General features: G+C 37.3%; 1 protein-coding gene across 3 annotated transcripts in view; it reads left to right on the top strand.

The window, feature by feature from the left end:
* Nucleotides 1–26,821, top strand: part of Igsf11 (immunoglobulin superfamily member 11) — a 154,610-nt gene that overhangs the window by 117,279 nt on the left and 10,510 nt on the right. For all 3 annotated transcript variants that reach the window (XM_063225012.1, XM_063225015.1, XM_063225014.1), the window contains exons 2-4: nucleotides 19,234–19,397; nucleotides 20,511–20,718; nucleotides 22,910–23,065. In XM_063225012.1, coding sequence (XP_063081082.1) covers nucleotides 19,234–19,397; nucleotides 20,511–20,718; nucleotides 22,910–23,065 — 528 coding nt within the window. The remainder of the gene's footprint in view (nucleotides 1–19,233; nucleotides 19,398–20,510; nucleotides 20,719–22,909; nucleotides 23,066–26,821) is intronic.

Genomic DNA, 26,821 nt, shown 5'->3' with positions numbered 1-26,821 from the left:
TTTATACATTTTTAAAAATACCCTCAACTGAGGCTCAAAAATTTGAAGTAATGTGCCAAGAATACACAGCCAGATGCTGCACCTGAATTCTAAGTCTGTTTTTACCAACACTAGGAAAATGTATGGAGTAAAGATTCAGAAGGACTTGATACTGCGCTGAGTCCCAGCTCCATCTCTAGGCCTCAGCGTCTTTTGTGGGTAAAATTTGAGTTATAATCATTCTGCCTCTCAGTCTTGTTAGTTACTAAGTTTCATGTTGAGCACTTAGAACAGTGCTTGGAACATAAGTTCCTGATGAATAGCATTAAATATCTTTTGGGCATTTAATGTGTTACGGTCTTCATAGTAGGATCTACATATAGTTTGGACTTAGAACTTTAAGTGGGAAAGACCTGTGTCAAGAGAATTTGGGGGGTCCTGTTGGTTTCAAGGAGAGCAGGTTACCTGAAGAGCTTTTAAAAGGGACCTGTAACCTGTTCTGGAGGTCAGTGAGAATTTGAAGTCTGAAGCATGGGTAGGGGTCAGAAGGAGCCAGAGGATGTATGTGACTGGGTTCCAGCACTCAGGAGGCTGAGGCAGGAGGGTCATGAGTTTGAGGGCAGTCCAGGCTACATAGCAAGTTCAAGGCTAGCTTGGACAACACAGTGAGACCCTATCTCAAAAATAAAAACCAAGCACACGTGTGCGTGGATATTATTTTAAGCTAAGAAGATGTGTATCACAGATCATGAAGTGGGAGAGCCCAGTGCATTGCTGAACGCAAGTCAAGTCCACAGTGGGAGAAAAATGTGTAAAGAGACAAATGAAGGTCAAATTAAACAAAGCTGGGGAGGTTACTCAGTCATTGTTAGAGCCTAATTATACCATAGAATTTCTCTCTCTGAATTCTTAGATTTCTAAGAGATTCTGGTAGGATGCAAACTCTCTTTTTCTGCAGTTAAAATGTCTTTTTTAAAAAATTCTGTGGACTCTGTACAGTGCATTAAACTAGTTAAAAATTAAACTAGTACCGACACAAACGTAACCAAGAAATCAAGAAAAAAAATGTGTTCATTTTAAAAAGAGCCACTGTTATTGCTAAACAAGAATAAAATAGTTCAGTTGGAGCCTGTTTTTAAACAGAATGGTTTCAGAATATAACATCCTTCCTGATGGTTTCAGATGGCTTTATTTGTTCATAAATAACTCGACTTGTTGATTTAGCCACTTTTATCATATGAATGCTTCATTAAACAAATGTAGCTTGCTCATTATAGCCAAGTGGGGTTTTATTCAACCAAGTGGGGAGGTTGGGAATACTTGCTTGTATTTAACAGCAAAGGCCATTTATCTGGCCTCTTGCCATCTGGAGGCTCTAGATAGCTTTTCCCAACATAAATCTTCAGTCTGGTATCCAGACTGATAGGGACATTCAACTACAGTATCACCATGTCAGAAAGGCCTACAAAAATGTCAGATAAAGAACTCTGTAAATAAAGTAAATCAAGCCAGGAAAGAAAGATACACTCTTCTGAGGTGTGTCACTATCCAAGTAAAAAGACTAGATTTTTTCACAAGTTCTTTGAAAAGCTAAACAGCAAGGAATTTTGAAAAATTTCCCCTTCTTAAAGTCCGCCTTCTTACAGTTCTGACTCAGCTAAATCATAAAGCACTCTGATACAAGATGGTCATGAAACAGAACAGACGGCCCGTCAGTTTCCCCCTATGCCATGCTTTCACACTAAAGTAGCAAAGCACTGAAATAAATAAATTCATCTGATACTTAGTGTTTTAAGATTAATTAAGTTATTTTCATTATTCCTTCGTTCCTCCAAGGATTACAAGAAAAGTCTGTTCCTGTATTCGTCTTAATTAAAGTTAGCTTTCATTATGAAGCCCTTTTCCCCATATGGCAGGAAAGCCAGTGTCAGTCACTGGGGTTCCCTTTTCCCCGCTGCAGGCCCCAGACTCTCCAGAACCCTCTGAGCCCCTGTGCAGAAACTGTGAGCCCCCTTCCCCTTGTTCAAGCGCCAGCGTCCTTAGCTGCCACTTCCATGCCACGTAGAGCACGAGGAGCCCCAGTGTCCTGGCACGGCTGGCGTTGCTGGGGTTCTGGGCTGTTATTTTTCTCATTCTCTAAATAAAGTAGAGCACGGGTCTCCTCTTCCCAGGGAATGCAGCCGGTTTCCATTTCTCTCCCTGTTTCCTTTCTCTGGCCCCAGGCTCACAGGTACCTCTCCCCAGAGAGCACGGGAGGAGATGGTCCTGCTGGTCCTTAGGAGCTTCACTTTCCCACCTCACAAAGCCATCAGGGAAGGGAACATGAGGCCTGCACGCTGGTAGCATTAGCAGAGGTGAGCCAGAGGAGCAAGAGTGACAGACTTTAATGTTTTCATTTATTGTTTGCTGTAGCCAACGTTTGTCCTCTTCCAGCTGGTCATCTTGTTTTCAGCCCTATTTCTATGTTTGGAGACATTTCCACATTAGAAGTAGCTCCCTCGTGTCATGAATACTCAGAATTTATAACCTCTTGTGGGGAGTTTAGATTCAGGCACGCCAGGCAGAAGTCCCCAGGTGTGGGCTGTGATGGGAAGAGAAGGGGGTGACGCGGATGGCGTGACTGTCCTGTCACCAGCATGGACCGCAGCAGAAGTGGCTGTGTAGGTGATAGTGTCTTAGGGCTGAGTCTCTGATCCAGAACTACTGGCACTAGCTGTTGCAGTAAGGTTCTGGTTTAGAGGGTTTAGTGACAGGGCATTGGCAGGGATTTTCTCATCAGCTGGTTTGACATTGTAAGTTTTGGATATTTGCCTGGAAGACTAACATTTAACTCATTTCTTTAAACGTGTCAGTGTTTTTATGAGTTCAAAAATTTTTATTCTAAAAAATATCTGATTCAATCAAGTGTAATTTATATACAATAGCATTCTTTTTCTCAGATGAATAGTGTGTTACATTTTAACATGTGCTTACAGTCTTGCGCTTACCACCACTGTGATATAGAATATTTGTGTCACCCCAAGGAGCTCTTCTGGACCCCTGTGTAGCCATTCTGTGCTCTGCTCACCCTTAGCCCCAGCTCCAGCACCCGGAAACCATCGATTTGTTTTCTACCCTCATAAATTTGACTTTTCCATAATACAGGTTTTTCAAAAACTGGATGTATGCAGTTTATAATCTTTGTTTCTGGATTTTTTCACTATGATGGCTTTGATATTTATTCATGTTCCACACGCCAGTAAGTTCTTTCTTGTTCATGAGTAATATTCCACTGGATGGCTGGATGGCTGTGCCACAGTTGCTTTAGCCATTAGTTGATGGACATTTGAGTTTGTGGGTTTTCGGCTATTGTGAATGGAGATGCTATGGTCATTTACGTACAGCTCTTTTTGTGAGTGTATATTTTTACTTCTTTTGGAGAAATACTCAGGATTGGAATTACTAGATTGTATAGTTAAGTATATGTTAACTTCATAAGAAACTGTGAAAATGTAATGTTTTCTAGTAACTCAGTGTACTTCAAGTTACCTGTTGACTAATAATGTGAGCAGCTTTTAATACTCACTTGTATGTTTTCTGTGGGGACATATTGGTTCACATTTTGTACATTTTAAAAATCAGGTTGTTTGTCTTATTAAATCCTAAGAGTTATATATTATAGATACAAGTATTAGATGCATTTTGAAAATATTTTCTCTCAAACTGTGGTTTGTATTTTTATTTTCTTGAAGAACCTTAATTTTGATGTAGTCTTAACTTACCAATTTGTGACTAGTCCAGGCAGTTTGTTTCCTATCCAGGGGTCTTTTCCTATGTCAAAGTCATACAGCATGTGGAGGCCACTTTTTCTAGCACTATTTTTTGCAAAGGGTACCTTTTTTCCAATGAATAGCTTTAATGCCTCGACAATATATGAATTATCTACTTCTAGATTCTTTTATGCGGTGGTCTTTATCACATTATCATATTTGCATAAACTTACTATTGTACCTACATATTTACCTTCTTTTTATATAAAAATATTTGTTTACTATCTTTACATTTACTGTCCTATTAGCTTATGGTCTTGTTGTATTGTTAGCTTTTAAAACATGTTTTAAAAGAAACATTTTTTTATTTTTCAAAATTTGACTGTTCTAATCTTCATTTTTGCACAGTCCTTTAGGAAATATCTTGTCAGATCACTGAAAATTTGATTTGGATTGTGTTAATTTTTTTTTATTTTAGAAAGGGTAAAATTAAACAGAACAGAACAGATCATAAGGAAACAATTTTAAGAAGCACAGATTTCAAAGCAATACCACTGGAGATCTTCACTGTCTATCATATTGTCTCTTGTTTTCTTCAAAAGAGTTGTCCATATCTTCGCACACAGTGAATACATACTGAACATTATAGTACTAAATTAATGAGAACAGGATGATGAAAGCTTTTTAAGTCTTCAAGACCAGACATTAGGGAAGTCAACAATGGCTGCCATAATGTCTCTCATTCACTTCGAAGTAGCTGTCCATATCTTTACGTATGCTAAAATTGAACATAAGAGACTAGATAATATCACTCTGAACAGTGAATAACAGTATTGCTAGATTTTATATCATAATGCTTCATAATTAGCACTGGGTATCTTCGTGTCTCTTCTTCAGAGTATCTGTTCATTATATAATCTGTTCCTGTAAACTGTTTAGAAATTCTCCCTGTGTATGAATCTCTACATGTTTACTTATCCTTTCTGTATTACAGGGAAAAACAGATCAAAGCAAGACAAGAAAGCAAATTCCTAGAAAAACATGAAATGAAAAAGACATAAAACCACAATAGTAGGTGATCTACAGTAGTTACTATGCTGTCTCTTGTTATTTTCAGTAGACTTGTCTACATCATCAGACATAATATAATTGAACATAGCATTACACAGCAATTTTAATAAAAACACAACATTGGAGACATTGTAGGACTTCAAAAGCAGTTAATAATCAAACCGGAATGGTTATCGTATTACATCTTGTCATCTTCAGAGTAGTTGCCTCTGCTCTTAGTATCAAGATACTATCAAGCATACCAAATTCAAATAAAATCGGTCAAGACAAAACATCAGTCTAACAAACCAGATTTAAATAAGATCAGTCATAGTAACACAATGTCAGTAATACAAGGCTTCAGTTTAAGTTAATAGGGAATTAAGGATATTTACCATAGTACATCCTGCTATTTTTGAGATAGCTGTCTGTGCCCTCAAATCTAGTACAAGTACACAGACTGTAACAGAATATAATCAAACTAAACACAACGATGAGAATAATGTGGATTTTAAATCTTGATACACTATTAACAATGTCCTCTGCCTTCCTTTTTTAGACAATTCCTCCCCTTTCCCTTTCTCAGGCTTTGTATATTTTGGGTCCCACTAATTCCTTTAGTTTTTAGATTAGGGGGCAACCTGTTACCTATCTAACTGGTGTTGAACCTTTTTACCCTGAGCTTGGTCTTGAGCTGTATTCCTTTACCTACTAAAACCTCAAGATTTTCCTTCCTTCTGAGTAGTTCTCCACTGCATAAAAGTGTCATGACTTTCTAACCTATCTTCAGCTGCTGGACGAGTTGTCCCTATTTCTCTCTGGTTCCTTGTCACATAGAGCATTGTATTCTCATCTTTGACTTTCAGTTTATTAACCCTCTTTCAGGCTGAGCATACTTCCTATTCAGAGCATCTTGATGGACCCTGTCTCCTGATTACTCTGCCTGTGTTTCTTTTTGTTAGTGTATCAAGGCTATCTCTGCCTCATCTCTGCTATTCTATTTTTCTGCTATTATTTGTCCACTTTTCTCCTTCATTCCACTGTCTGCCCCATTCACTGAGGCCTCTCTACCACTGTTGCTGGAATCCTAATATTTTTTTTCTATCTCTGTCTAGAATGTCCTTCAGTATTTTTTGTAGGGTTGGATTGGTGGCCACAAACTCCCACAGTTCCTCCTTGTCTTGGAGATTGTGTTAAATTTATTAATAAAGTTGAAAAGATTTGACATCTTAACAGTATTTAGTCTTTTGATTAAAGATTAGTTTCTCTAAGTCTTCAAATTTCCCTCAAGGAAGTTTTTAAATTTTTATTGTATTTTTATTTTTATTGTAAATTTTTATTGTATCTGTATTTTACAGATACTTTGTTAAGTTTATCATTAACCATTTCATATTTTGATCCTATTATAAGTGACACTCTTAAAATTATGATTTCCAATTATTTATTGTTACTATTTAGACATATAATTGATATCTTTATACATATTAACTTGGATTTCTGCAGCTATAGGAAAATTATTAAGATTTTTTGCTTTTATAGATTTGAAATAATTTTTAATGTAGATGATTGTATTTTTGAAAGTAAATACAGTTTTACTTTTCCTTTCTAGTCTTTGTACCTCTTTATTTCTTATTCTTGCCTTACTATAATAGCTAGGACACCATTAATAGAAGTAGCTAAAGAAGACATCTTTTTCTCTTCCCTGATCATGAAAGGAAAGTCTTTTATTGTAACTGTTATACTAGCTGCCTATTTTGAAAACATAGATGCTGCTTAACAATTTCAGGAAATTCCCTACACTTCCATGTTTGAAAAATTTTGATAAGGATAGTGATTTTTATTAAACAGATTATATTACTTTTCTTTTTTAGTATGTTGGCATTTGAAATATTGAACGAATCTATTTTTCTGTAGTAAACATCACTTTTCTCACAAGAAATTATCCTTCTGTGTATTGCTGGACTCAATTTGAGCATACTTTCTTTGCAAAATTTTTTCTTTGTGCTTGAGAGATTCTAGTATGTGGTTTCTTATCTTTTCTTTTTCTTTTTAACAGCTGGGTGTTCCCTTATAAGAGATCTGTTTCTTGTCTCTGATGGCTTTTAATATTCTGTTCTTATATTGGATTTCTGGAATTTTGATTATTATATGCCTGGGTGTAGCTCTGTTTGGGTTGTAGGTGGCTGGAGTCCTGTATGCCTCATACATCTGAGTATCTTTACCTTTTGCTAAATTAGGGAAATTCTCCTGGGTTATTTCTGTGAATAGCTTTTGTAATTCATTTGTTTGAGTCCCTACTTCTTCTTTTATGTTCTTAATTCTTAAGTTATAGATCCACTTGTCATCTTTTAGTCTTTGTATTATTGTTGTTTGTTTTCTTGTTATTTTTAAGAAGTTTTTCATTTCATGTGCCTGCCTTACAAATCTGTCCTCCAGTTGTGATAATCTATCCTTAATTTCTTTCACGCTGTTATGCCAGCTTTCAATAGAGTTTTTAGTTTCCTGGTAATCTCTGTGAACCTGCTTCATGTATTCTATGTTTTCTCTATTTTCTCCATTAAACAATTCTCCCCTTTTTTTCTGTTCTTCTATTCCACCATCTGTTTTTTCTTGGGCGGTGCTTAGCATTTCTCTAACTATTCTACTTATTTCTTGCTTCATTTCATTTAATACTTCATTTTTGAACTCATCTATGAGGCTATGGAGATACCATTTTATATCTATAGGTGCCATGTCTGATATTGCATGTTTTCTGTCTTCATTCTCTTTTGCTTTTACCTTTCCTGGATCAGTGTTCTCAGGATTGGGGACTGAGGAGCCTTTCTGGTTGCTCCGTTTTCCCATACTTTTTGTTCCTTCCATACAAGTGAATGTAGGAGGCTCAGTTTTTTTTTTTTTTCCTCTTTGTCTGTTGCAGTTTGTTTGAATCCAAGCTAGGTGTTCCTGCCCACTGCAGTGTACTAGGGAGACACAGACCTGGGCAGCCTCTGCTGGGCCCGCCCCTCCAGGTCAACCTACTGAATGCTTCACTGCTAGGGTGCACCACCAGGTGCGGGGACCTGATTTGGGCTAGCCTACAGGATCTTAGTCCGCAGCGTCACCAGGCCAAGCGCTCCCCACCACTCCCGCTTGAGAGGGGAATATGCAACTAAAGTCACTGCAGGACTGTGTTCCTGCTAGTCTGCCTGTTCCCAGAATGTCCTCTGTTGGAGTCTCCTAGTCTATGAAAGGGTCCGCATTTTGCTTACTGCAGGTCGAGCCAGTCCGGCTCTCAGTGCCGTTTGGGCCGATTCCCGCTCTCAGAGCTTTCGCGCACCTCTCTCCTTGCGGTGCGGATTGGGATGCAGTGTTGGCAGCAGGAAATTCAAATCGCGGCTTCCAGTGGCGCGGGGTCCAGCTTTAGCACTGAGATTTTATCTGTTCCTGTTATAGCATCAGGATTGCATTTCCAGTTGGTTTCTCTCAGCTTACTTTGTTCCTGGGTCGGCAGGGTACATCTCCCCTCGCGTAGGACTCCTCACACGGCACCGCTCCTGGATTCTAAGCTGGTAATCTCAGAGAGCCTCCGTGGCTGCTGTTATTTGTCTGCCATGTTCTCCTGGAAGTCTCGGGATCTCCAGAATTTCAAGAAAAAAATATACAGTAATAAATCACTAGTTAATAGATTACATATTGTCATTTTAGATACAGTTGTCCAAATTACAAAATTAAAGCATACAAAGTGGACATTCATACAGTGAGTTTGCAGACAGTTCTGTTCAATGATCCAACAAAAACTGAGTAATATGGTTTTCTATCCTACACACTTAAATATACATGCAGTTATATCCTTTAGATCACTTCTTTTCCTCTCCTTTTTATAATAACAATTACACATTTTGGGTTTTATTACTCCCACAGTTCTTAAAACTTTTTTTTGGAGAGAAAAAAAAAAACCAAATGTGACAAAGCAAAACAGAGTCAGTTAGAACAGAAGGATGGACATAGTACATGATGCAAAAACAGAATACCAGGTGATCAACAATGGTTACCATTATGCCTCTTGCTATCTTAAAAAGAGTTGCCTGTATCATCAAGTATAATAGAATTGAACAAAACAATACAGAACAAGACCAATAAAACCTACATTGGAGACCTTACAGGACTTCAAAAGAAGATAATAGTCAAACCATAATGGGCATCATCGTAAATCTATTGCCTTCAAAGTAGTTGCCTATACCCTCAAACTTGATATTATCAAACAAAACAGAATATAGTAAAATAAGTCAGAACAAGATGGGGAGAGCAATACAGGGGTTCAAATCAGGTTAAAAGGAAAACAAAAAAGTTACTATAATATATCCTGCTATTTTTTAATTTAGTTTTCCTTAATTAAAAAAATAAGAAAAAATACATTAACTTTGTTTTAAAAAAAAGGAAAAAAAGGAGAAGATTGAGGTAAAAGAGGACATAGCAACAGAGCAACACGGGTCAGAACCAAACAATTTAAGCATCATTGTGTTTCATCACCAGATAACCTGACATAATAGTAGTTACCATAGTAAGACAATGTCTTTCTAAGAATTTGTGCATTTTATCTGTCTTACCAGAAACATTGATGTGATGTTACTGACCATGTTTCTTTATTCTCCTTTTAATACCTGTAGAATACATAGTTGCATTTCCATTGTTATACCTGATATTGGTAACTTTATCTTCTCTTTAATTTTAATCAGTCTGAGTAGAGATTTATCAGTTTTATTTACTTTCTCAGAGAACCAACTTTTGATTTCAATGATTTACTCTCTGTTTTCTCATTTAATTTTAATTTTTATCAGTACATGTTTACAGTAGTACATAGTGATTATATTTTTTGTAATGAATTGGTACAGTACATAACATTTCTTAATGTTTTAAATCCCCTTCCCCTCCCTTCACTTTTCCCTCCCTCCGTCTCTTGCCACTATTCTCCTTTGCAAATTATCCCATTTTCTATTATCAGTCTTTTATTTTGTTTTTTAAATTATTTATATTTTGATTTTTCATATAATAGAATCCATGTGAACTCGAAGCTTTTATGTCTGATTTGTTTCACTTAACATAGTCTCAAAGTGCTCTATTATTTTCTGCATTGATGTCTATATTTGTGCTTCTTTTCCAATAGTGTGTACTTGATTTAATTTGCTTTTTTTCACTAGTTTCTTCTGTTGTAAACTTAGATTGATAAGCCTAAATTTTATTTCTTTTCTAATATGAACACTTAGATGCAGTTGCTTTTTTTCTCTTCGTAATTTGATTCTCTCCCATAAATTTTGATATATTATATTATATTTTCACTTAATTAAAAACACTTTTTAATTTTTCATGCGATTTCTTTTTTGACCTATGAGTTATTTAGAAATGAGGTTTTTTGGTTGTTGTGGTTTGGTTTGATTTTGATTGGTTTCTTGAGACAAGAGTGTCACTAATTCAAGCTGGCCTTGAACTGTGTAGCCTAGGCTATCCTCTAGCTTGAGTAAATCCTCCTGCTTTAGCCTCCCAAGTGCTGGAATTACAGACATGTGTCACCATACCTGGCTTGTAAGTGAGGTTTTAATAAATGTTTGATGACTGTCTTAGTCACTTTCCTGTCACTGGGATGCAATACCTGATGCTTGCAATTTAAAGAAGGAGAGAATTACTTTGGCTGACAGTTCCAGAGTTCTCAGTCCAAGCATGATTGGTATGCTCTCCGGGGAGAATGGCACGGTGGAGGCGTGTGGTAGAGGAACACTAAGAAGCAGAACTTCAATAGGAGATACGTCTTTCCAGGTCATACCTCCAGTGACCTTCCTCTCCTGACCAGAACCCACCTTCTAACAGCACATTCAGTTCCGCATTCTTCAGTGGGTTAATTTACTGATGAGTATAGGACTCTCATGATGCAGTCGCCTTCCAAAAGCCTAGCCTCTGGATTACATGAGCCTTTTGGGGCACATTCTAGATCTCAGCCTTGACAATGGCTTTCAAGATTTGTTCCTGTTCATTGAGCTCTAGTTTAATTCACATTCTTTGTGTGATTTAAATTCATTAACGTTTAACCCAGAATGTGATCTCTGTTGGTGAATGTTCCACATCTCCTTTAAAATAGTGTTTATTCCATGTTGTTAGATAGAGTATCATAAATATCATCTATTAAATTCACTGTGTTGTTCAGATCCGTTTGTGTTTTTATAATTTTCATCTATTCTGTTAAGAGATACTGCTGAGTAAATTCCACCTTAATTATACTTATGCCCTGGCATGAAGGAATATGATAAGCAGATATCTGTCTATGTGCTTGATCTGTCTGTCTGTTCATCCATTGGTCTTGTTTGTTCATCCATCTGTCCATCCATTCACCTTCTGTCCATCCACAGATACACTGCAAAATGACAAAGTGGAGAAGTGATTAAATCCACACAGTGAACACTGACTCAGTATGAGACTTTGTGCCTCTCTCTGTACCTTTGCTTCTCCTGGCCTGTGCTTTGGAATTACATATGAGGAGTCTGTATCTATAATCAGGGATGCTGTTTGCCTTTTGGGTGGTCCCTGAGGAATGTCTGTGGTTGAAGCAGGGAAGTCAATAAGAATGCACTAAAATAACATCTAACAGGGAAATGTCAAACATTGAAATCTGAAACCATGAAACACTCACCTTGTAATGAGTATTTAATGCTTAAGGCAGAAAATAAGGATCTACAATATTATGGTAGTCTGTCTTTGTATACCAACAGAAAATACAGTATGTAACATGGTATAAAATAGGGATTTGGCAGTGATCCTGAGAATTGTTGAAAGTAGATGACATGTTTAATAGAGCCATCAACATTGATGAAATTAACCAGATATTAATCATTTAATTTAGAACTATATTGATGGTCAAAATGTAATTTAGTTTAATACATTTTTAGTTTAAATGAAAGTTTTTGAAAAGATCCTGTATGTATGATAGACCATTTCATCTAAATAAAATTCAGTTATAATATGAAGAGAAAATGATTTTTAATCAATGTAATACAATGTAATACAATGTTACAGGGTTATGCTGTTTCTTAATTTACTTCCAGAGTATATCATAGAATTTTTTTTTGAGACAGAATCTTAGTTCAGGCTGGCTTTGAATTTACCATGTAGTTCAGGCTGGTTTCAACTCATGACAGCCTCTCCTGCCTCAGCCTAATTGGCTAGGATTACAGACATGTGCCATCATGCCTGGCTATATTTTAGAATTTTGAAATTTATTTTAGTATGGTGAATAATAAAACAATTTGAATAGATTAATAGACTTCTGTGAGTGTACAGGAAAGATACAAGCCAATAAGCTTTTTGTAATTATCTTAAAGTTTAGGACAAAAGTATTACATGAGTCTCCCAAATTGCCATAATGTCCTTTTGCTGTTTTGCTGATGACATTTCCAGAGGGACGTTTTCTGGAAGTGGGACTGAGCCTGCCCCGTGAATACATGTTCCACAGATATCCGAAAAGATTCGGGTTTGCAATCTTCATTGGTGGGTTGGGCCAGTCCTCACTACAAGCCTCTGGTGTTTTAGTGCTGCTGCATCTATGGAGATTTCTGTCATTTAAGTCTCCAGAAATCAGGTTATTGTAAAATGTCATTGTTTTGATCTTCCAGTATGGGTCATCTCTTTTAGGGTTTTTCTGTTTCCCCTCTTAGGATTTTTATGGACTCTTCACTGCTACTTTCTTTTCCTCTAAAATGTGCTTAAGAGATAATGGGAATTTCTTTTTGCTTTAAATCTGGGGGCTAGAGCACTAAAGAATGATTATAGACAACTGTAATTTATGATTTCAACTCCTTGGAGGAAACATGTCTGTATATCTTACGTCCTTTTTACTTAATTGCTGTAAGTCATTCAGAATTCATGAGTTGACTTAATTTTTTCTTCAGTGAAAGTACTAAGAAAAGATTCAGGTCCACCAGTTTATTGCTTAAATTATTGATTTTGCATATAAAATTGCAAATTGTAAGATGTTTTAAGTAAGTTTTAGATTCACTAGCATTAAAGTTTAAATTCTTACCTAGATTTCAAACATGGAAATACATTCTGAAAGTGTTATAGTTTGTGTCTACATGTTCCCCCAAAAGCTCATGTGGTCATGGGTGGGGCTTTTCAGAGATGGCTGGATCTAGAGTGTGTGATCCTGGGATTAAGGTTGTAACCCTTAAAAGTAGTCCACTAATCAGTTTTGCATAGTTCTGGGTGTGGGTAATGTGAAGGCCTACGCTAGATGTGAGTGCTACCTGTTCTAAAGGAACACAGCTTGGGTGAACCATAGGGACAGAAGGAAGGCTGCTGTCATTGCTTGCTGCTTCCTTCCTACTTCATTGCTCTGGTGCCTTCCTGCCCTCCACTCACCATGCCCTTTGGCATGCTACCCTGCCTTAAAGCCAGTCAACCATGACCAACACCTCCGCAAACTGTGAGCCAAAATAAATCTTTTCTCCTTTAACTCTGAGTATTGAGTATTTTGTCTCAACAATGAGAAAAGTAAGACAAAAAGACAATAGGGTTTTTAAAATTTTAATAGAATATAAATTTTTTAAAACTGAAGAATTCAAAATATGTAAAACACTGATTGCCCTCCTTACACTCTGTAAGAAATTGATTTTAATTAGTCCAGTTGATATTAATAAGTCCAGTACTGATATGCAAGATCCAGCTTTCAGTAGTCTAGCTTCAAATCTACATCTTTACAAGTTCAGGAAGCAGCTCATCTAGAATATCTCTTCTACAGCTATCTCGCAACTCAAGATTTCAGGCATCAGCATTGGTATAAACGTGGAGAAAACAAAGTTGGTCTTTCCTGGTCCTGCTGCCTCTGAGAGTCCATGTCTGCTGTCAGGCCTGCTCTGTGTCCCCAGATGCACCTCTGTCCTTCACATCTACTGGTTGTCTGCTTGTCCTACTTTGTAGTTCTTTCCATCTACATCTTCCCCTTTCATTCCTAGTTTATAGTGGCCATTTTCTCTTTGTAAAATTTGTATGAAAAAGTGTGTGAGTTGTTGAGGTTAGTGAAGTGAAGGTGGAGAATGTCCATCACTCTGTGCCAGTAGCAAGATGTCCCTTCGTCTCTGCCTTGGAGTTTTGTCTGAAGAAGGCAGTAATGAGGGTTTATTACCAGTTTGGCTTCCACACTTATCCTTGAATACATATCTAATGGCATTTATCATAAATTTATCTGATCATTGTAACACAGATACTTCCATAACTGTGTCAGTTACTTTTCTCTTGTTGCTGAGACAAAATGCCCGATGCCCAAAATGAGGGAAGGAAAAATTTATTTAGCTTACAGTTCATGGAAGTTTCAGTCAGTACCAGCTGACCCTAAGGCAGGGTGGCATGGCACGGGGGGCATCCGTTCATCACAGCGGAAAACAGCAAAAGCAGCAAGAGCAAAACTGGAGGAGCATGAGAGAAGACTCTTTCTGTCCATTATATTGTATGTAGGCTACACCCGCCCATAATCCCTGCACTGAACTATGAACCAATCACAAACACTGGAAGTCTGCCCCGATGGTTGCATAAGGCTGGGGGGGATATCTAGACACAAACTATAACAATAACCCAGTTGTGCTTTTCTATTCATTGCCTGCTACATCAAATAACCTTCTTCTTCCTCTAATTTTAAAATGTATAGCCTTCCTCTAATGTTACTTAATTTAGAGCCATTTTTTTTTTTTGTTTGTTTGTTTTTTGGTACCAGGAATCAAACTCAGAACTTTGCACTTGCCAGGCAAGCCCTGTGCTGCTGAGGTATATCCCCCAACCCTAGATTTTTTTTGTTGTCAAGTGTGTTACATTTTTGTAATAGATGGTTTATTTTTCTATGGTAAACATTTACTTTATTGTGACATTTTCATACACGCATAAGATATGATTTCAGTATATCTACTTTTCCTCTCTTCAGTAAAGCATTTTATTCTGGAAATTTAACTCCTGGGAACATCTTAAGACTATGTGTGAAGAACGTAAAGTTCCATAGATGGAAAGTGTTTTGTACAATTTAAAAACTACTTGTAACCATGATACTGTGTTATTGTCTTACTTTTCTGGAAAAATTAGAATATCATCACTTCAAAATAAAACAGTTTGATATTCTATCATGGACAGAATGTGTTTTTCCTGATTTAGAATAGTTGCTTTTGCCAGTTGCCCTGATTACCTGTCTTATGATCTTGTTACTTCCATGCGTTTCCATCATGCTGAAAGGCAGGCAGTTTGTAAAATATGTAACGACTGATTTTCGCTTCCCAGGAGTTGGCTTTGGTGAGCCACTGTTTTCTTTATTTAAATTTTAGGGTTTTTTTTTTTTTTTTTTTTGTACCAGGGATTGAATTTATGACCTCATGCTTGCCAGGCAGGTACTTACACCACTGAACTAAATCCCTGGCCCTTTATTTAAATTTTAATAGTATTGCTGAGATATAATTTACGCCCATTCTGGTTGACTATTATCTTTTTTTGAAGTCCTCTAATGTCTCCAATGTTTTGGTTTTATTGGTTTTGTTCTTTACTGTTTTGTTAGATTTTATGATATAGGCAATTCTTTTTAAGATAGCAAGAGTCATTATGGTAACCATTGTTGATCACCTTGTATTTTGTTTTTACATTATGTATTATGTCCATCCTTTTGATTTGACTGACTCTGTCCTGTTATGTCACATTTGGCTTTACTGTCTTCAAAAAAAAGTGATAAGAACTGTGGCAGTAATAAAACCCAAAATGTGTAATTGTCATTGTACAAAAAAGAGAAAAATAAAGTGCTCGAAAGGAGTTAACTGCATGTATATTTAAGTGTATAAGATGGATAACCATATTACTGAGTTTTATTGAATCATTGAACAAAACTGTTTGCAGTCTCACTGTTTGAATGGCCCCTCTATATGCTTTAATTTTGTAACTTGAACAACTATTTCTAAGATGACAATATGTAATCTATTAACTAGTGATTTCCTACTGTTTATTTTTTCTGAAATTCTGTACAACTTGTACCCTTTTTCTGTTTTTTTTTTCTTTTTTCTCCTTAAATAAAATTTAAAAAAAGACATTATCCATCACCCTATTACGTCCCACTCAGCCTATTTGTGTCGATCTCTGCTCTTCCTTTCCAGCTCCAGACAGCAGCAATCTGCTTCCTGTCTTTATAGAGACATTCCTAGATATTCCTTTTATGTGGAATCATACACTGTAGTGGTGTAGATCTTGTGATTATTAATCTTGTCCACCTTCTTGGCTTGGGATTTGAGTAGAGAATTAGTCTGAGTGGCTCTTGATGCATGACCTTAGGATCTGTCCCTGGTCCCTGGTCCCTGGTCCATTGCTCTTTCGTGCTGCTCTCCTTTGCTTGTAGTGACTGTGGACTAAGCAGCTTGGTTCTAGTATGTCTTTCTACCATGATGTTCCTGCCTCGGAGCCAGCTGACCAGAGACTGAATCCTTACAAAAACAAATCCTTACATTTATTTAAATTTAAATTGAATATGTTAGCTATTTGGTCCCATCTATTAATCCCATCTTATTAATACAGATCTGGCTTCATTCATTTAGCAATGTATTTTTGAGAGGGTTATCCGTATAGTAGTAATGTGTCAGTAGTTCAGTGCGTTTATTTTTTCTGAATAGCATGGATATGTCACATTTTATTTAGCCATTTGCCAATTGATGAGTATTGGTATTATTTGCATTTGGGGTATGAGTTAGATGCTGCTGCCGTGATCATTTATGGGCAAATCTTTGTGAAGACGTATATTTTCATCTTACTTGGGTGTACTACTAGGAAATGATATTGCTGAGTTGTGTGGTATATTTATGCTGAACTTTTTAAGAAACTGCAACTATTTTCCATAGCGAGCATGTCATTTTGTATTTCTACCAGCAGTATATGATATGATGTTCTCTTTATCCTCATTAGCACTTGAAATTGTCTTAATGTAGCCACTCTAGCAAATATGCAGTGACATCTTATTGTGGTTTTAATATTTGTATCCTTTTTTTAATTGAGTTGTCATAGTTATTTATATATGCAGGACATGTCTTTTATCATTTACATGATTTATATTTTCTTATTCATGTATGTTTTGACTTTATTTTCTTAAATATTTTGAAGCACAAACTTTTTTTTAATTTCAAGCACCTTTTGTTACAAATGTTTGTCTTTTTTACATATTAGTTGTCTTGTAACCTTTGTTGAAAATCAATTAACCATAAATCCAAAAGTTTCACTAGTTTCAGTCATGTGGTTTTTATTTGTATATCTGTTCTCATTCTTGTGCCATATTGTTTTGATTAGTATAGTTTATGACAAGTTTTAAAATCATATGTGATGAATTTACCATTCTTGCTATGCTTTTCAGTATTCTTTTGGTTATTCAGGTTCTTTGCCTTTTTATTTTAGAATTAGTTCTTTGCCTTTATATTTTCGAAATGCCTAGTGAGATTTTGATTGAAGTTATTATAAATCTGTCAGTCATTTTGGAGAAAATTGGCCTTCCACAAAATTTATGAGTTTTGTTTGTTTAGTTGTATTGATTTCTTTCATCAGTGTTTTATATATAGTTTTTTGTATATAGATATTACATATATTTTGTGAGACTTACACATAAGCATTTAATTTTACGGTATGCTATTATAATGGTACTTTAAAAATTCAGGTTATTTTTTATCTTTCTTTTTTTTTTTTTTTTTTTGTCTTTTTATCGGTACTGGGGATCGAACTCACGACTGCCTGCTTGCAAAGATTTTTTATCTTTCATCACGATTTATAACCTTTGCTCAAACCCTGCTGGTTACATTTTCTCATGTTTTTTTGTTTTAGCTTTTTAATCTGGCCAGATGCTGCATGGAGTCTGGAGCACCCCCCCCTTTTTTTTTTTGTCTTTTTCATTTTTATCAGTACCGGGGATTGAACTCACGACCACCTGCTTGCAAGGCAGGTGCTTATGCCGCTGAGCTAAATTCCCAGCCCCGAGGCCCCTTTTTTTTCCCTTTCTTTATTTTTCCTGAAAGTATTGGGGTTGAATCCAGTGTCCTGTGCGTGTAGGCAAGCAGTTTACCCCTGAGATATATCCCCACTTAAAATTCTATTTTGAGACAAGGTTGTATTTAGCCACTCAGGCTGCCTAGAACTTGCTATTCTCCCAACAGCCGCTAAAATAGTTGGGATTCCAGTCATGTGACACCACACCTGGCTCACATATTTCAAATTGCAGTTTCCAAGAGGTAAAGGGGTAGACCACTTTTAGTAGTTGATTCAGTGGCTGTCAGGCATTACTTAGTAAGACTATCATGTCAGTTGTTCACACTAGCAAGAGTAATTCTGAAACAGTAAGCAAAAAACTGAAATGACAGATGCGTGTTTGGCCATGCCCTTCATGGGGCACTTAGGAGCAGCTTAGCTAAGGAGGGTGTGAGGTGTCAGTCACCACAGAACTGCAGGTGAAGGCCCATCAGCTGTGACTAGTGCTTCCCAGTCTTGGTGCATAGACAGAGCAACCTATTGTTTATGCTGTCTGTCTACTCACACATCCATTCAGAAGGCACAATCAGAGATTAAACATTCCAGTCCCCCTTCCCCTGAGCGTGGGTTTAACTAATAAGAGGTGATCAAGCTCTTCTCTTCAAATTGAGCAGGACTGATAGACTGGCCAACTAGGGTACCCCAAGGGTCTTAATGGAATCAGGCAGGCAGGTAGACAGACAGACAGGTTGCAGCCTCCCATGGGGGTCTGATGTGAGTTGCTCAAGGGAGGAGTCAGGCCTCCTCCAGACCTCTGAGGGGACTTGAAAAATCTTAGAGGGCGTACCTTCCCATCAGCAGCTGGAGAGGTCCATGAGGGCCATGACTGGTGACCAAAATGCTCAGCATGGTCAGTCTTCCTGGCCAGTGCACCAAAGGCATGCAGAAATACCAAAATGACACCCATGATTTGGAGGCAGATTTATGGATGTTTAAGGGCACTGGTCAGATCGCTCCCAAATTATCAGGCCCGTATCTCTGGCAGTCAGTCTATGGCTTACACTGGATAAGCAAGTGGGAAATACAGAGGCAGAAGGGCGTGTCAATTGGAGGTGATTTATACAATTTACAAATTTGCATCGCAGTAACTAGCTTTCTTTCTTTCTCTCTCTTTCTTTCTTTCTTTTTCTTTTTTTTGATACCGGGGATCAAACTCATGATCTTGTACTTGTCAGGCAAGCACTTATGCCGCCAAGCTAAATCCCCGGCCCCTGACCAGCTGTTTCTAAGAGACCAGAAGCAACCAGAACTGGAGCAGAAACTATTACCTGGGCAGCTGAGAAACTGAAATATACCGGCTGGGGGAGCGGCTATTTTCTGTTACAAAATGGTCATGTTAACCAAGCACGCCTTTCTGAAGGGTTTGTGCTGTTAGGAACAGATGAACATATAACCTGAGTCCCTTCTTCTGTAGGTGTTGCAGTGTCGTTGGAAGTGTCAGAGAGCCCAGGGAGTATCCAGGTGGCCCGAGGCCAAACAGCAGTCCTGCCCTGCACCTTTTCTACCAGTGCTGCCCTCCTGAACCTCAATGTCATTTGGATGGTCATTCCTCTCTCCAACGCTAACCAACCTGAACAGGTACTTCTGCTTCATCTTTTGCTGCCTCTGAAATAATCCTTTTGTAAGAGGTGGGTAGGGGAGTATCCTGAGCACTTTCTAGGATAAGGTGGCATCTTTTAGTGCATCTGTGCTGTCTTGAAGCCTCCTTTCTGTGTTACTATCAATTGTCAGGAAAGTGTATACTCTTTTTAAAAGACTTCTATTATTATTGTTATCATTATCATGGCCATCATCACATGCTAAGGAGATTCTCCTGAGACTTTTATGCAGAAACTTAGAATAAAAAAAAAAACACCACCAGGAAAATACCAACATAGAAAAAGCAAAGTCTATTTTGTCACTAAACAGGTGATGGGTTTGAAAAGTAGTGATAACAGAAATTAATGTTAGATAGAAGCAGTTGGTGTTCTGAGTTAGTTTCGCAAGTATTTAAACACAAGCAAGTGTACTAGGCAACTCATAGTGTCATATATATTAGAGGGGACCACAGAAAAATGTACATGAAAACAGAAGCTAATCTCCATTAAACTATCCATTACAGAAGAAAGATTCAAGTACATTCATAGCTCAAAGGATTTCTGTTAGGTATCATTCTGATCACTCTCCCAGGAGCAGTTACCTTTGACACTAGAAATTGACATAAGAATAACAGTCATGGACTTGAAACTCTGCCTCTTTTTATAACATTTATTTATATTCAGTCTGTAACTACGATGCACCATTTTGTGGCCTAGTAATCGAGACAATGACAATGCTAATATTTTTTAAAGTTTTAATTTTGTAATTAATTTTTTGAATCGATAAATATTTATTGGTTAATAGTAGGGTATCAGTGCATACTTTGTGTGTTCTGATGAGTTTCATAAGGGAAATGTGTTATTCTAATTTGGTATGTGAGAATTAGAGCCCCAAGATACATGTGGACGTGTGTGATAACAAAATGTTAGTAGTAACAAATCTTAAGTTAGAAATAAACTTTTCCAAAATTTGAGGCAGAAAATTTTCCAAAATTTGAGGCAGAAAATTTTCCAAAATTTGAGGCAGAAACATTTGGTACTGTCTACTACTTAACTGTTACAGGTCCAGAAGTGGGTACCGTGGCCATTAGGTTTATTTTGCTTTCTTTTGCAGGTCATTCTGTATCAGGCTGGACAGATGTTTGATGGTGCTCCCCGGTTCCACGGTAGGGTAGGATTTACAGGCACGATGCCAGCTACCAATGTCTCCATTTTTATTAATAATACTCAGCTGTCAGATACAGGCACCTATCAGTGTTTGGTCAACAACCTCCCGGACAGAGGAGGCAGGAACATTGGGGTCACTGGCCTCACAGTGTTAGGTGAGCGACAGAACAGTTCCATGCACCTTGAAATTCCCGTGTGAGTCTGCTGTCAAGCATGTTTGCTTCTGCCTTTACTTCTGCACGGTCTGCTTGTGTTCCTGTCTTTTCTCTCAGTTCTCTCTCACCTTCCTTGACCTTCTAACACAGTCTGTCCTCTGCTTCCTTCATTAGACAGTCTCTCGGACTTCTCTAATGGCATTTTCTAAAGGTGGATGCAGGTGGAATGAAATACTATTGGAAGTGGCCTCTCTCCTTAAACTTCCACAGGGCAGAAGCTTCTGTTGAGAGCAAATTAAATCACAAATTATTTATTGCCGTACAAAGCCGAGGTTTCTGCATGTATGAGAAGTAATACTCCTGTTGCTTGATGCCTGTGCAACATGGATTGGGAGCTCCACAGACCTCAGCTGGCCCCTGTTGTACTGAGGAATTTTTAATAACACTTCCTTGACTATTCTCACAAGTACCTTTGTTTGAACAGTTTGTCATAATATCACCCTAATTCTGAGACCAAATAGATTTAAGAGCCTCGTCCCATAAGACAGTGAACAATGCAAGGTTTGGATTAAAATTTAGATTTCCTCATTCCAAATGCCACCCACTCTATTGCATGACACTGCTACATTGTGTCATACTAAGTTGTGCCCACTTCAAACATGTTAGATTTCTCAATTTTCCTAGCTATAAAATAAAATACTGCCCTCTAAATGAATATTGGTGGTACAAGTGGCTAAATTTAGTTTCTTTGAGAAGATGGAGAAAGTACTCGAGAAGGGCAGTGGTCCTGATCCTTCTCCATCCTTCTGGGGCTCAGAAGCTGCCTCCTGGTCCTCCTCACATCCCTCACCCCGCTTCTTTTCCTCCCATCACCCCTGCAGTTCACCAAAGGTGGGATTCTTGTTTTGTCTCTTGGGGCGAGAATACCCTATAATGCTGGGTGCCATTTCTTCCCAGTCTTTGAACAGAATTAAAAAACTGAAAGACCAGGTTGGAGATTTATTTTCTCAAAATATTATTCATTGTAATATATTAAAATTGTGTAGATTTTTAAATAGTCTGAGTACTGGATTCAGCGAACTGCTAGAATTATGTATTATTATGATGCATGTACCTGTTGAGTTAGATAGTTGGCTTCTTTTATTATTTATTTCTTAAAGGAAAAAAGACTCTTTTTTATAATTAATGTTATCTCCAAAGAATTACCTTGCATTTTTTCAGAATGTCACAGTGGCAACGTCAAAAAGGGTAAACCAGGAAGACTGTCTGCCCATCACAGTGGTTAGGGTTCTGAGATTTTTATTCTTTCCCACTTTCATTGTGTTCCCTTTCCCCACTTTCTTTCTTTCCTAATTCCTCTGAATATTCTGCATTCATTTGTAATTCATTTGTGAAAGGGTAAATGTGTGTCTTGAAAAGTAGCAGTTTAAATGCATCATTATTTATACTTAAACATTCGGTGTTTCAATGTTGGAATTTAAGCCATGGATTTATATTTCTGTTGCTTGCCTTTTACTAGTGCAAGTAACCACTTACTATTTTTTTTTACTAGTGTTCTTTTCTGATATTTATTTTTATTTTATGTGATTTTATCTATCTGAATGATTGTAATTGTATAAGACAGACATTATTGGATAGTGACGTCCAGGGCATCGCTATCAGCTTTATCCTAATTTAACATTACTCTGTTCTCCCTGCATGAAACAGGATTTGGCATAGGTGTAAAAGTATGCCCATGTGGGGTTTTCTTTTTTCCTGTAAAGCGATGAAAGCTTTGCTAAGGTGGTCTTAGCCAGAGGTCAGCTGGAAAGCTGGGGCTTCTGTTCCTTGAAAGTCTCTACACGCAGACTTTCAGCAGGGTTTTTAAAGCCAGCATGTTGTATGAATGGAGGATCTTAGGTTTTTTTTAGAAGCCGCAGAGTGAATCCAAGACCGTAAGATGTCTTGACAATACAATACACGTGGGTCATTCTTTTTCATATTTGCTCCTGCAGGCTAGAGTGGCATGCCCAGTGCACTGCCCTAGCCCAGGAATTAGTGTGTGATTGTCCTCTGGCTTCAGCTGTGGATTGTCTCCTGTGTGATCCCAAATCAGTGTTACCTAGGCCTAGGGTGCTGAGACTTGATGTCTGTTCTTCATTCCTTGGCTCAGAGCAAATGTGTACCTTATTGCTTCCTTTTCCTATTATAGTTCCCCCTTCTGCCCCACACTGCCAAATCCAAGGATCCCAGGACATTGGCAGCGATGTGATCCTGCTTTGCAGCTCAGAGGAAGGCATCCCCCGGCCAACTTATCTTTGGGAGAAGTTAGACAATACCCTCAAGCTACCTCCAACAGCTACTCAGGGTATGTACAGCATTGCTTAACCCTTCCTTTTTGTTTTTAGGGAAAATTGTAAGGTTCGTCAAATAGTCAACTTTAGTTGAGTTTGAGAAAACTCTGTAAATGCTCAAAAAGCTTTCCAAGTCATTTTATGTCTTTAACTTTAAAGGAAAATGTTTTCTTTCCCTTCTCTATGCTGCCTTTATGAAGTTCTGCGCGTCACTAGTGCCAACTACATACCGAAAAGCTGTTCTGTCAGCTTGGAGATATAAAATAGCTAAGCGGTAGCTTCTTTGAGTTAACACCAAGACCGACCTCGACATTTGTGTCTGGAAACCCCAACAGGTGTCGATTTTAGGGTGAGAAACATCTGCACAGCTGAAAGAGGATTAACCCTGCTTCCACCCTCACGTCTGCTTAGAGAAGGAGCAGGAAAGAGAACAGGAGCAGGGCTCTGGGCCCGGCACATCTACCGACTGATCACACTAGACACGGGAAGATGAGGCGGCCTGAGTGTCATGGAAATCCAGTTACTGACATTTGATTTGGAGGAAAACATTGTTGAAAACTAAGGAAATTTCATGAAATGAGGAGAAAATGTAGAATTATGTATTAAATCTTACGTTTCAAGAAAACACAGCATCCTAACATGTTGCGTCTGCCCCAATACAGGAAATCTTCTTTGTAGTATTCTCAGGGCAGATTTACAAATCTTAATTTAATATGAAGAGTTGGTGTTAATGTAGAGGCCCCATTCAATCTAAATGAGAACTAGCTTGAGTCATATGGAAGATCCTTGCCTCCCATGAAAAGATCCACACTGGTGAATTTAGATATAGTGAAAGACGGGTTCAGGATGTATGAAAAGCCTACATATTTTCTGAGTCCTTGCAGAACACTGATGGACATTGCTGTCCGCTCTTAACTCACCCAGCCCCAAACTCATTACTTAAAAACAAACAAATGAACAAACAAAACCTTTAATTTGGTAACTTTTGGATTATTTTCATAGTGACTACTGCAATACTATTGTTCTCTACTGATTGTTCATTGCTAAATGTTTCAGCCACACTGCAGGCTAAATAGCTTTTTGTAGACTGACTTGTTAATCTCACTATTGTAAGTGACATACTTAAAATAGCTTCTGTCTTGAAATGCTGAAAAGTGTATTAAAATTCCAGATTTTCCAGTAACTATTTCTATAACAGTGTTACTTTTAATGTAAAATAAAAGGGTTAAAATATCATCTTTAATATCCTCAGATTCCCTGATTGGTACTTTGTAATATTTCTATGGAATAGTGGATCAAATTGGAATTACAAATGAACGTTTATCAACAATGATGTGTCAGTTATAAAGTACTTAGAAATAATTTTTCATACCTCTGTTTCTAGATAAGTACAACTCTGTCATATTTTTTGTTTCTTTGCAACTAGAATATTCTTTGATACTTCAATATATAAGTGAATTTGAAGTCCAGGAATTAAATTTTTGTCTTTTCTAATTCAGTTTCTGGGTTATCAGAATTGGCTTTGAATTACCTTACCTGTCATAATAATAAACATCAAATGAGTCATATTTTAAATTTGAATTAGCTTCTCAATGAGCATCTTAATAAATTAGATTTCAAAAATAATATATATTCCACAATAACTTAGGTTTTTTTCCCAGAAAATGTACCAGTCTCAGCTACAAGTCAAATGTGACATAGTTCCTAATGATTTCCTTATGAATAAAAGTTATCCAAGTATAAAAATATAACAATTACGGAAGTAAATTAAGATGGGAAAAGTCTAGTAATTAGCACGTAGGTTAAGAAATATTATAAGCAGAGTGCTATGGGTTCTTGGGAAAAGAAAACTACTTATAAGGATTAGGCATCAGGAGAAAGACACCATTCTTGTTGGGCTTTGTTGTCTTCAGGCTTTTGTCTGTATTAGCATACCTTTTTTCTTTTCAGTGGTTTTATGTAAATGTTATTTTTTGGTTCTGAAACCTGATTCTTTTAACTCAGAATATACTAAGGACCGTTTCTCAGCTCATAAAAATTTATTCTACAGAACTGATACAGGAATATATTGTTATATGTGGCCCTCTATTTCTGGATATTTAAATTACTTTGAAATTGTAACTTGGATTTAACTTTACCGGAATATATTTCAGGAGGAATTGGTTCTGTAATTTCTGTAAGTGGTTTTGCTTTGTTTTCCTTTTTTTGTTACAAGTGGGGAGCAAATCCAAAGTCTTGTGTATGCTAGGCAAATGTTCTATCTCAGGCCCCAGTAAGAGCTGTTTTAAGTTGTTTCATTTTATTTGGTCCAGAATCTTTAAGAATACAGTGCAACTTATTTAACAAATTGTATAACACTTTTAGAGAATTTACTTTGCAGTCTATTTCTCTAGCAGCAGTCTACACCCCACCTACAGTCAGGTAGGAGGCTTGAAAACTGTTCATTCCTCTTCCTCTCCTTCAGACATCCTGACTTAATTAGTCTGTGGTAGACTCTAGCATTAATATTTTTAGAAAATGTTCCTAATGTGCAGCCAGGGTGGGAACTGCTTGGGTAATACATTTATACTCCAAGAAGGATACCTATCAAGCCACAGAGGTGAGGATTTTTTCCCCCTGCTCTGGAAGGCCAGCTAGTCTCCAAATTATACAGCCTCTTGGCAACCAGGGATTGAATTAAACACGGTTGCTTTTCACAATGCTTTAGTAAAATTTAAGCTCTGCAAGGGAATATGGGGGAATTTAATTAGGAAAAACTCTTTCTGACTAAAACAGTAAGAACAGCCTTCACAACTCTGAAGTACAAGAAGTCTTAAAATTAGTCTTTAAAATTAACGTACATAATGACAGTCAATCTCCTATATCTTTTGCCTTGGTAAATTCAAGGCATAAAATTACACTTATTTTGTTATTAATGGTTAGCAGTTTCTAAAACTGACTTGTCCTCATTGTTCCTAAGAAATACATAGTCTTCATTATTCCATAATTCAATACGGTGAAGGGAAGTAATTCAGTCTGCTTGCTTGTGAATGCTGGGCAGAGTTCACATGGAGAGTGTAGCCTGAGCAGGAGACTGTCTTAACAAGACCTGGACGCCAGTGCTGCCATGTTACAGAGGAGATAGCAGAGGCCCAGAGAGGATATAAGGTCTGTCCAGTTTACTGGCAGAAAGAATTTCCATTCTTTTGCATGAAGACTTAGAAATCTCGATTCTCACTTTTGAACTGCCAGTTCTGTTTCCCTCCACAGTGAGTGTGTTTCCATAATTTTCTCATGGGAGCAGAAAAGTTTCATCACTTACGTTAAATAAATGGGTACTTTTTTCTGCTTCTTGAACATGTTACTTTGACCAGACAAGTCTTTCCTCATCCTGGTTTGCCCTCTAACATAAAGAAGCAAGTCCCATGTCATGTTCAGTACCTCATCTTTAAAAGATTAATTGTCAGCAGTGAGCATAACCAGCAGTATTTTTGTTTGTATATTCTTTCGCTATTTAACCATGTGTGTGTCCACACACATAAATAAGGCCACACAGTCCTTATCCCGTGCAGCTCTTTCAGGAAGCATGTTAGAGAAGGTGGAGAAATCAGTACTACAGAGAGATGTATTTTCAATCTAGAACTCATCATCTAATGGAGAAGACAGATATACAGATAATGTGATTAATGCTGTAAATACAGTATATTTAAAAATTGAAAGAAATACATTCTTTGGAGAGTCCAGGAAGAACTTCATAGAGAGATTCCTGAGCCCAAAAGCATCTCAAATGA

The sequence above is a fragment of the Cavia porcellus genome, unplaced genomic scaffold (assembly GCF_034190915.1).
Source record: "Cavia porcellus strain 051 isolate PalLab524CR breed Dunkin Hartley unplaced genomic scaffold, mCavPor4.1 scaffold_15, whole genome shotgun sequence".
NCBI lineage: Eukaryota > Metazoa > Chordata > Mammalia > Rodentia > Caviidae > Cavia > Cavia porcellus.
Note: the sequence above shows the minus strand (reverse complement) of the source record. Positions and strands in the feature narration are given on the sequence as shown.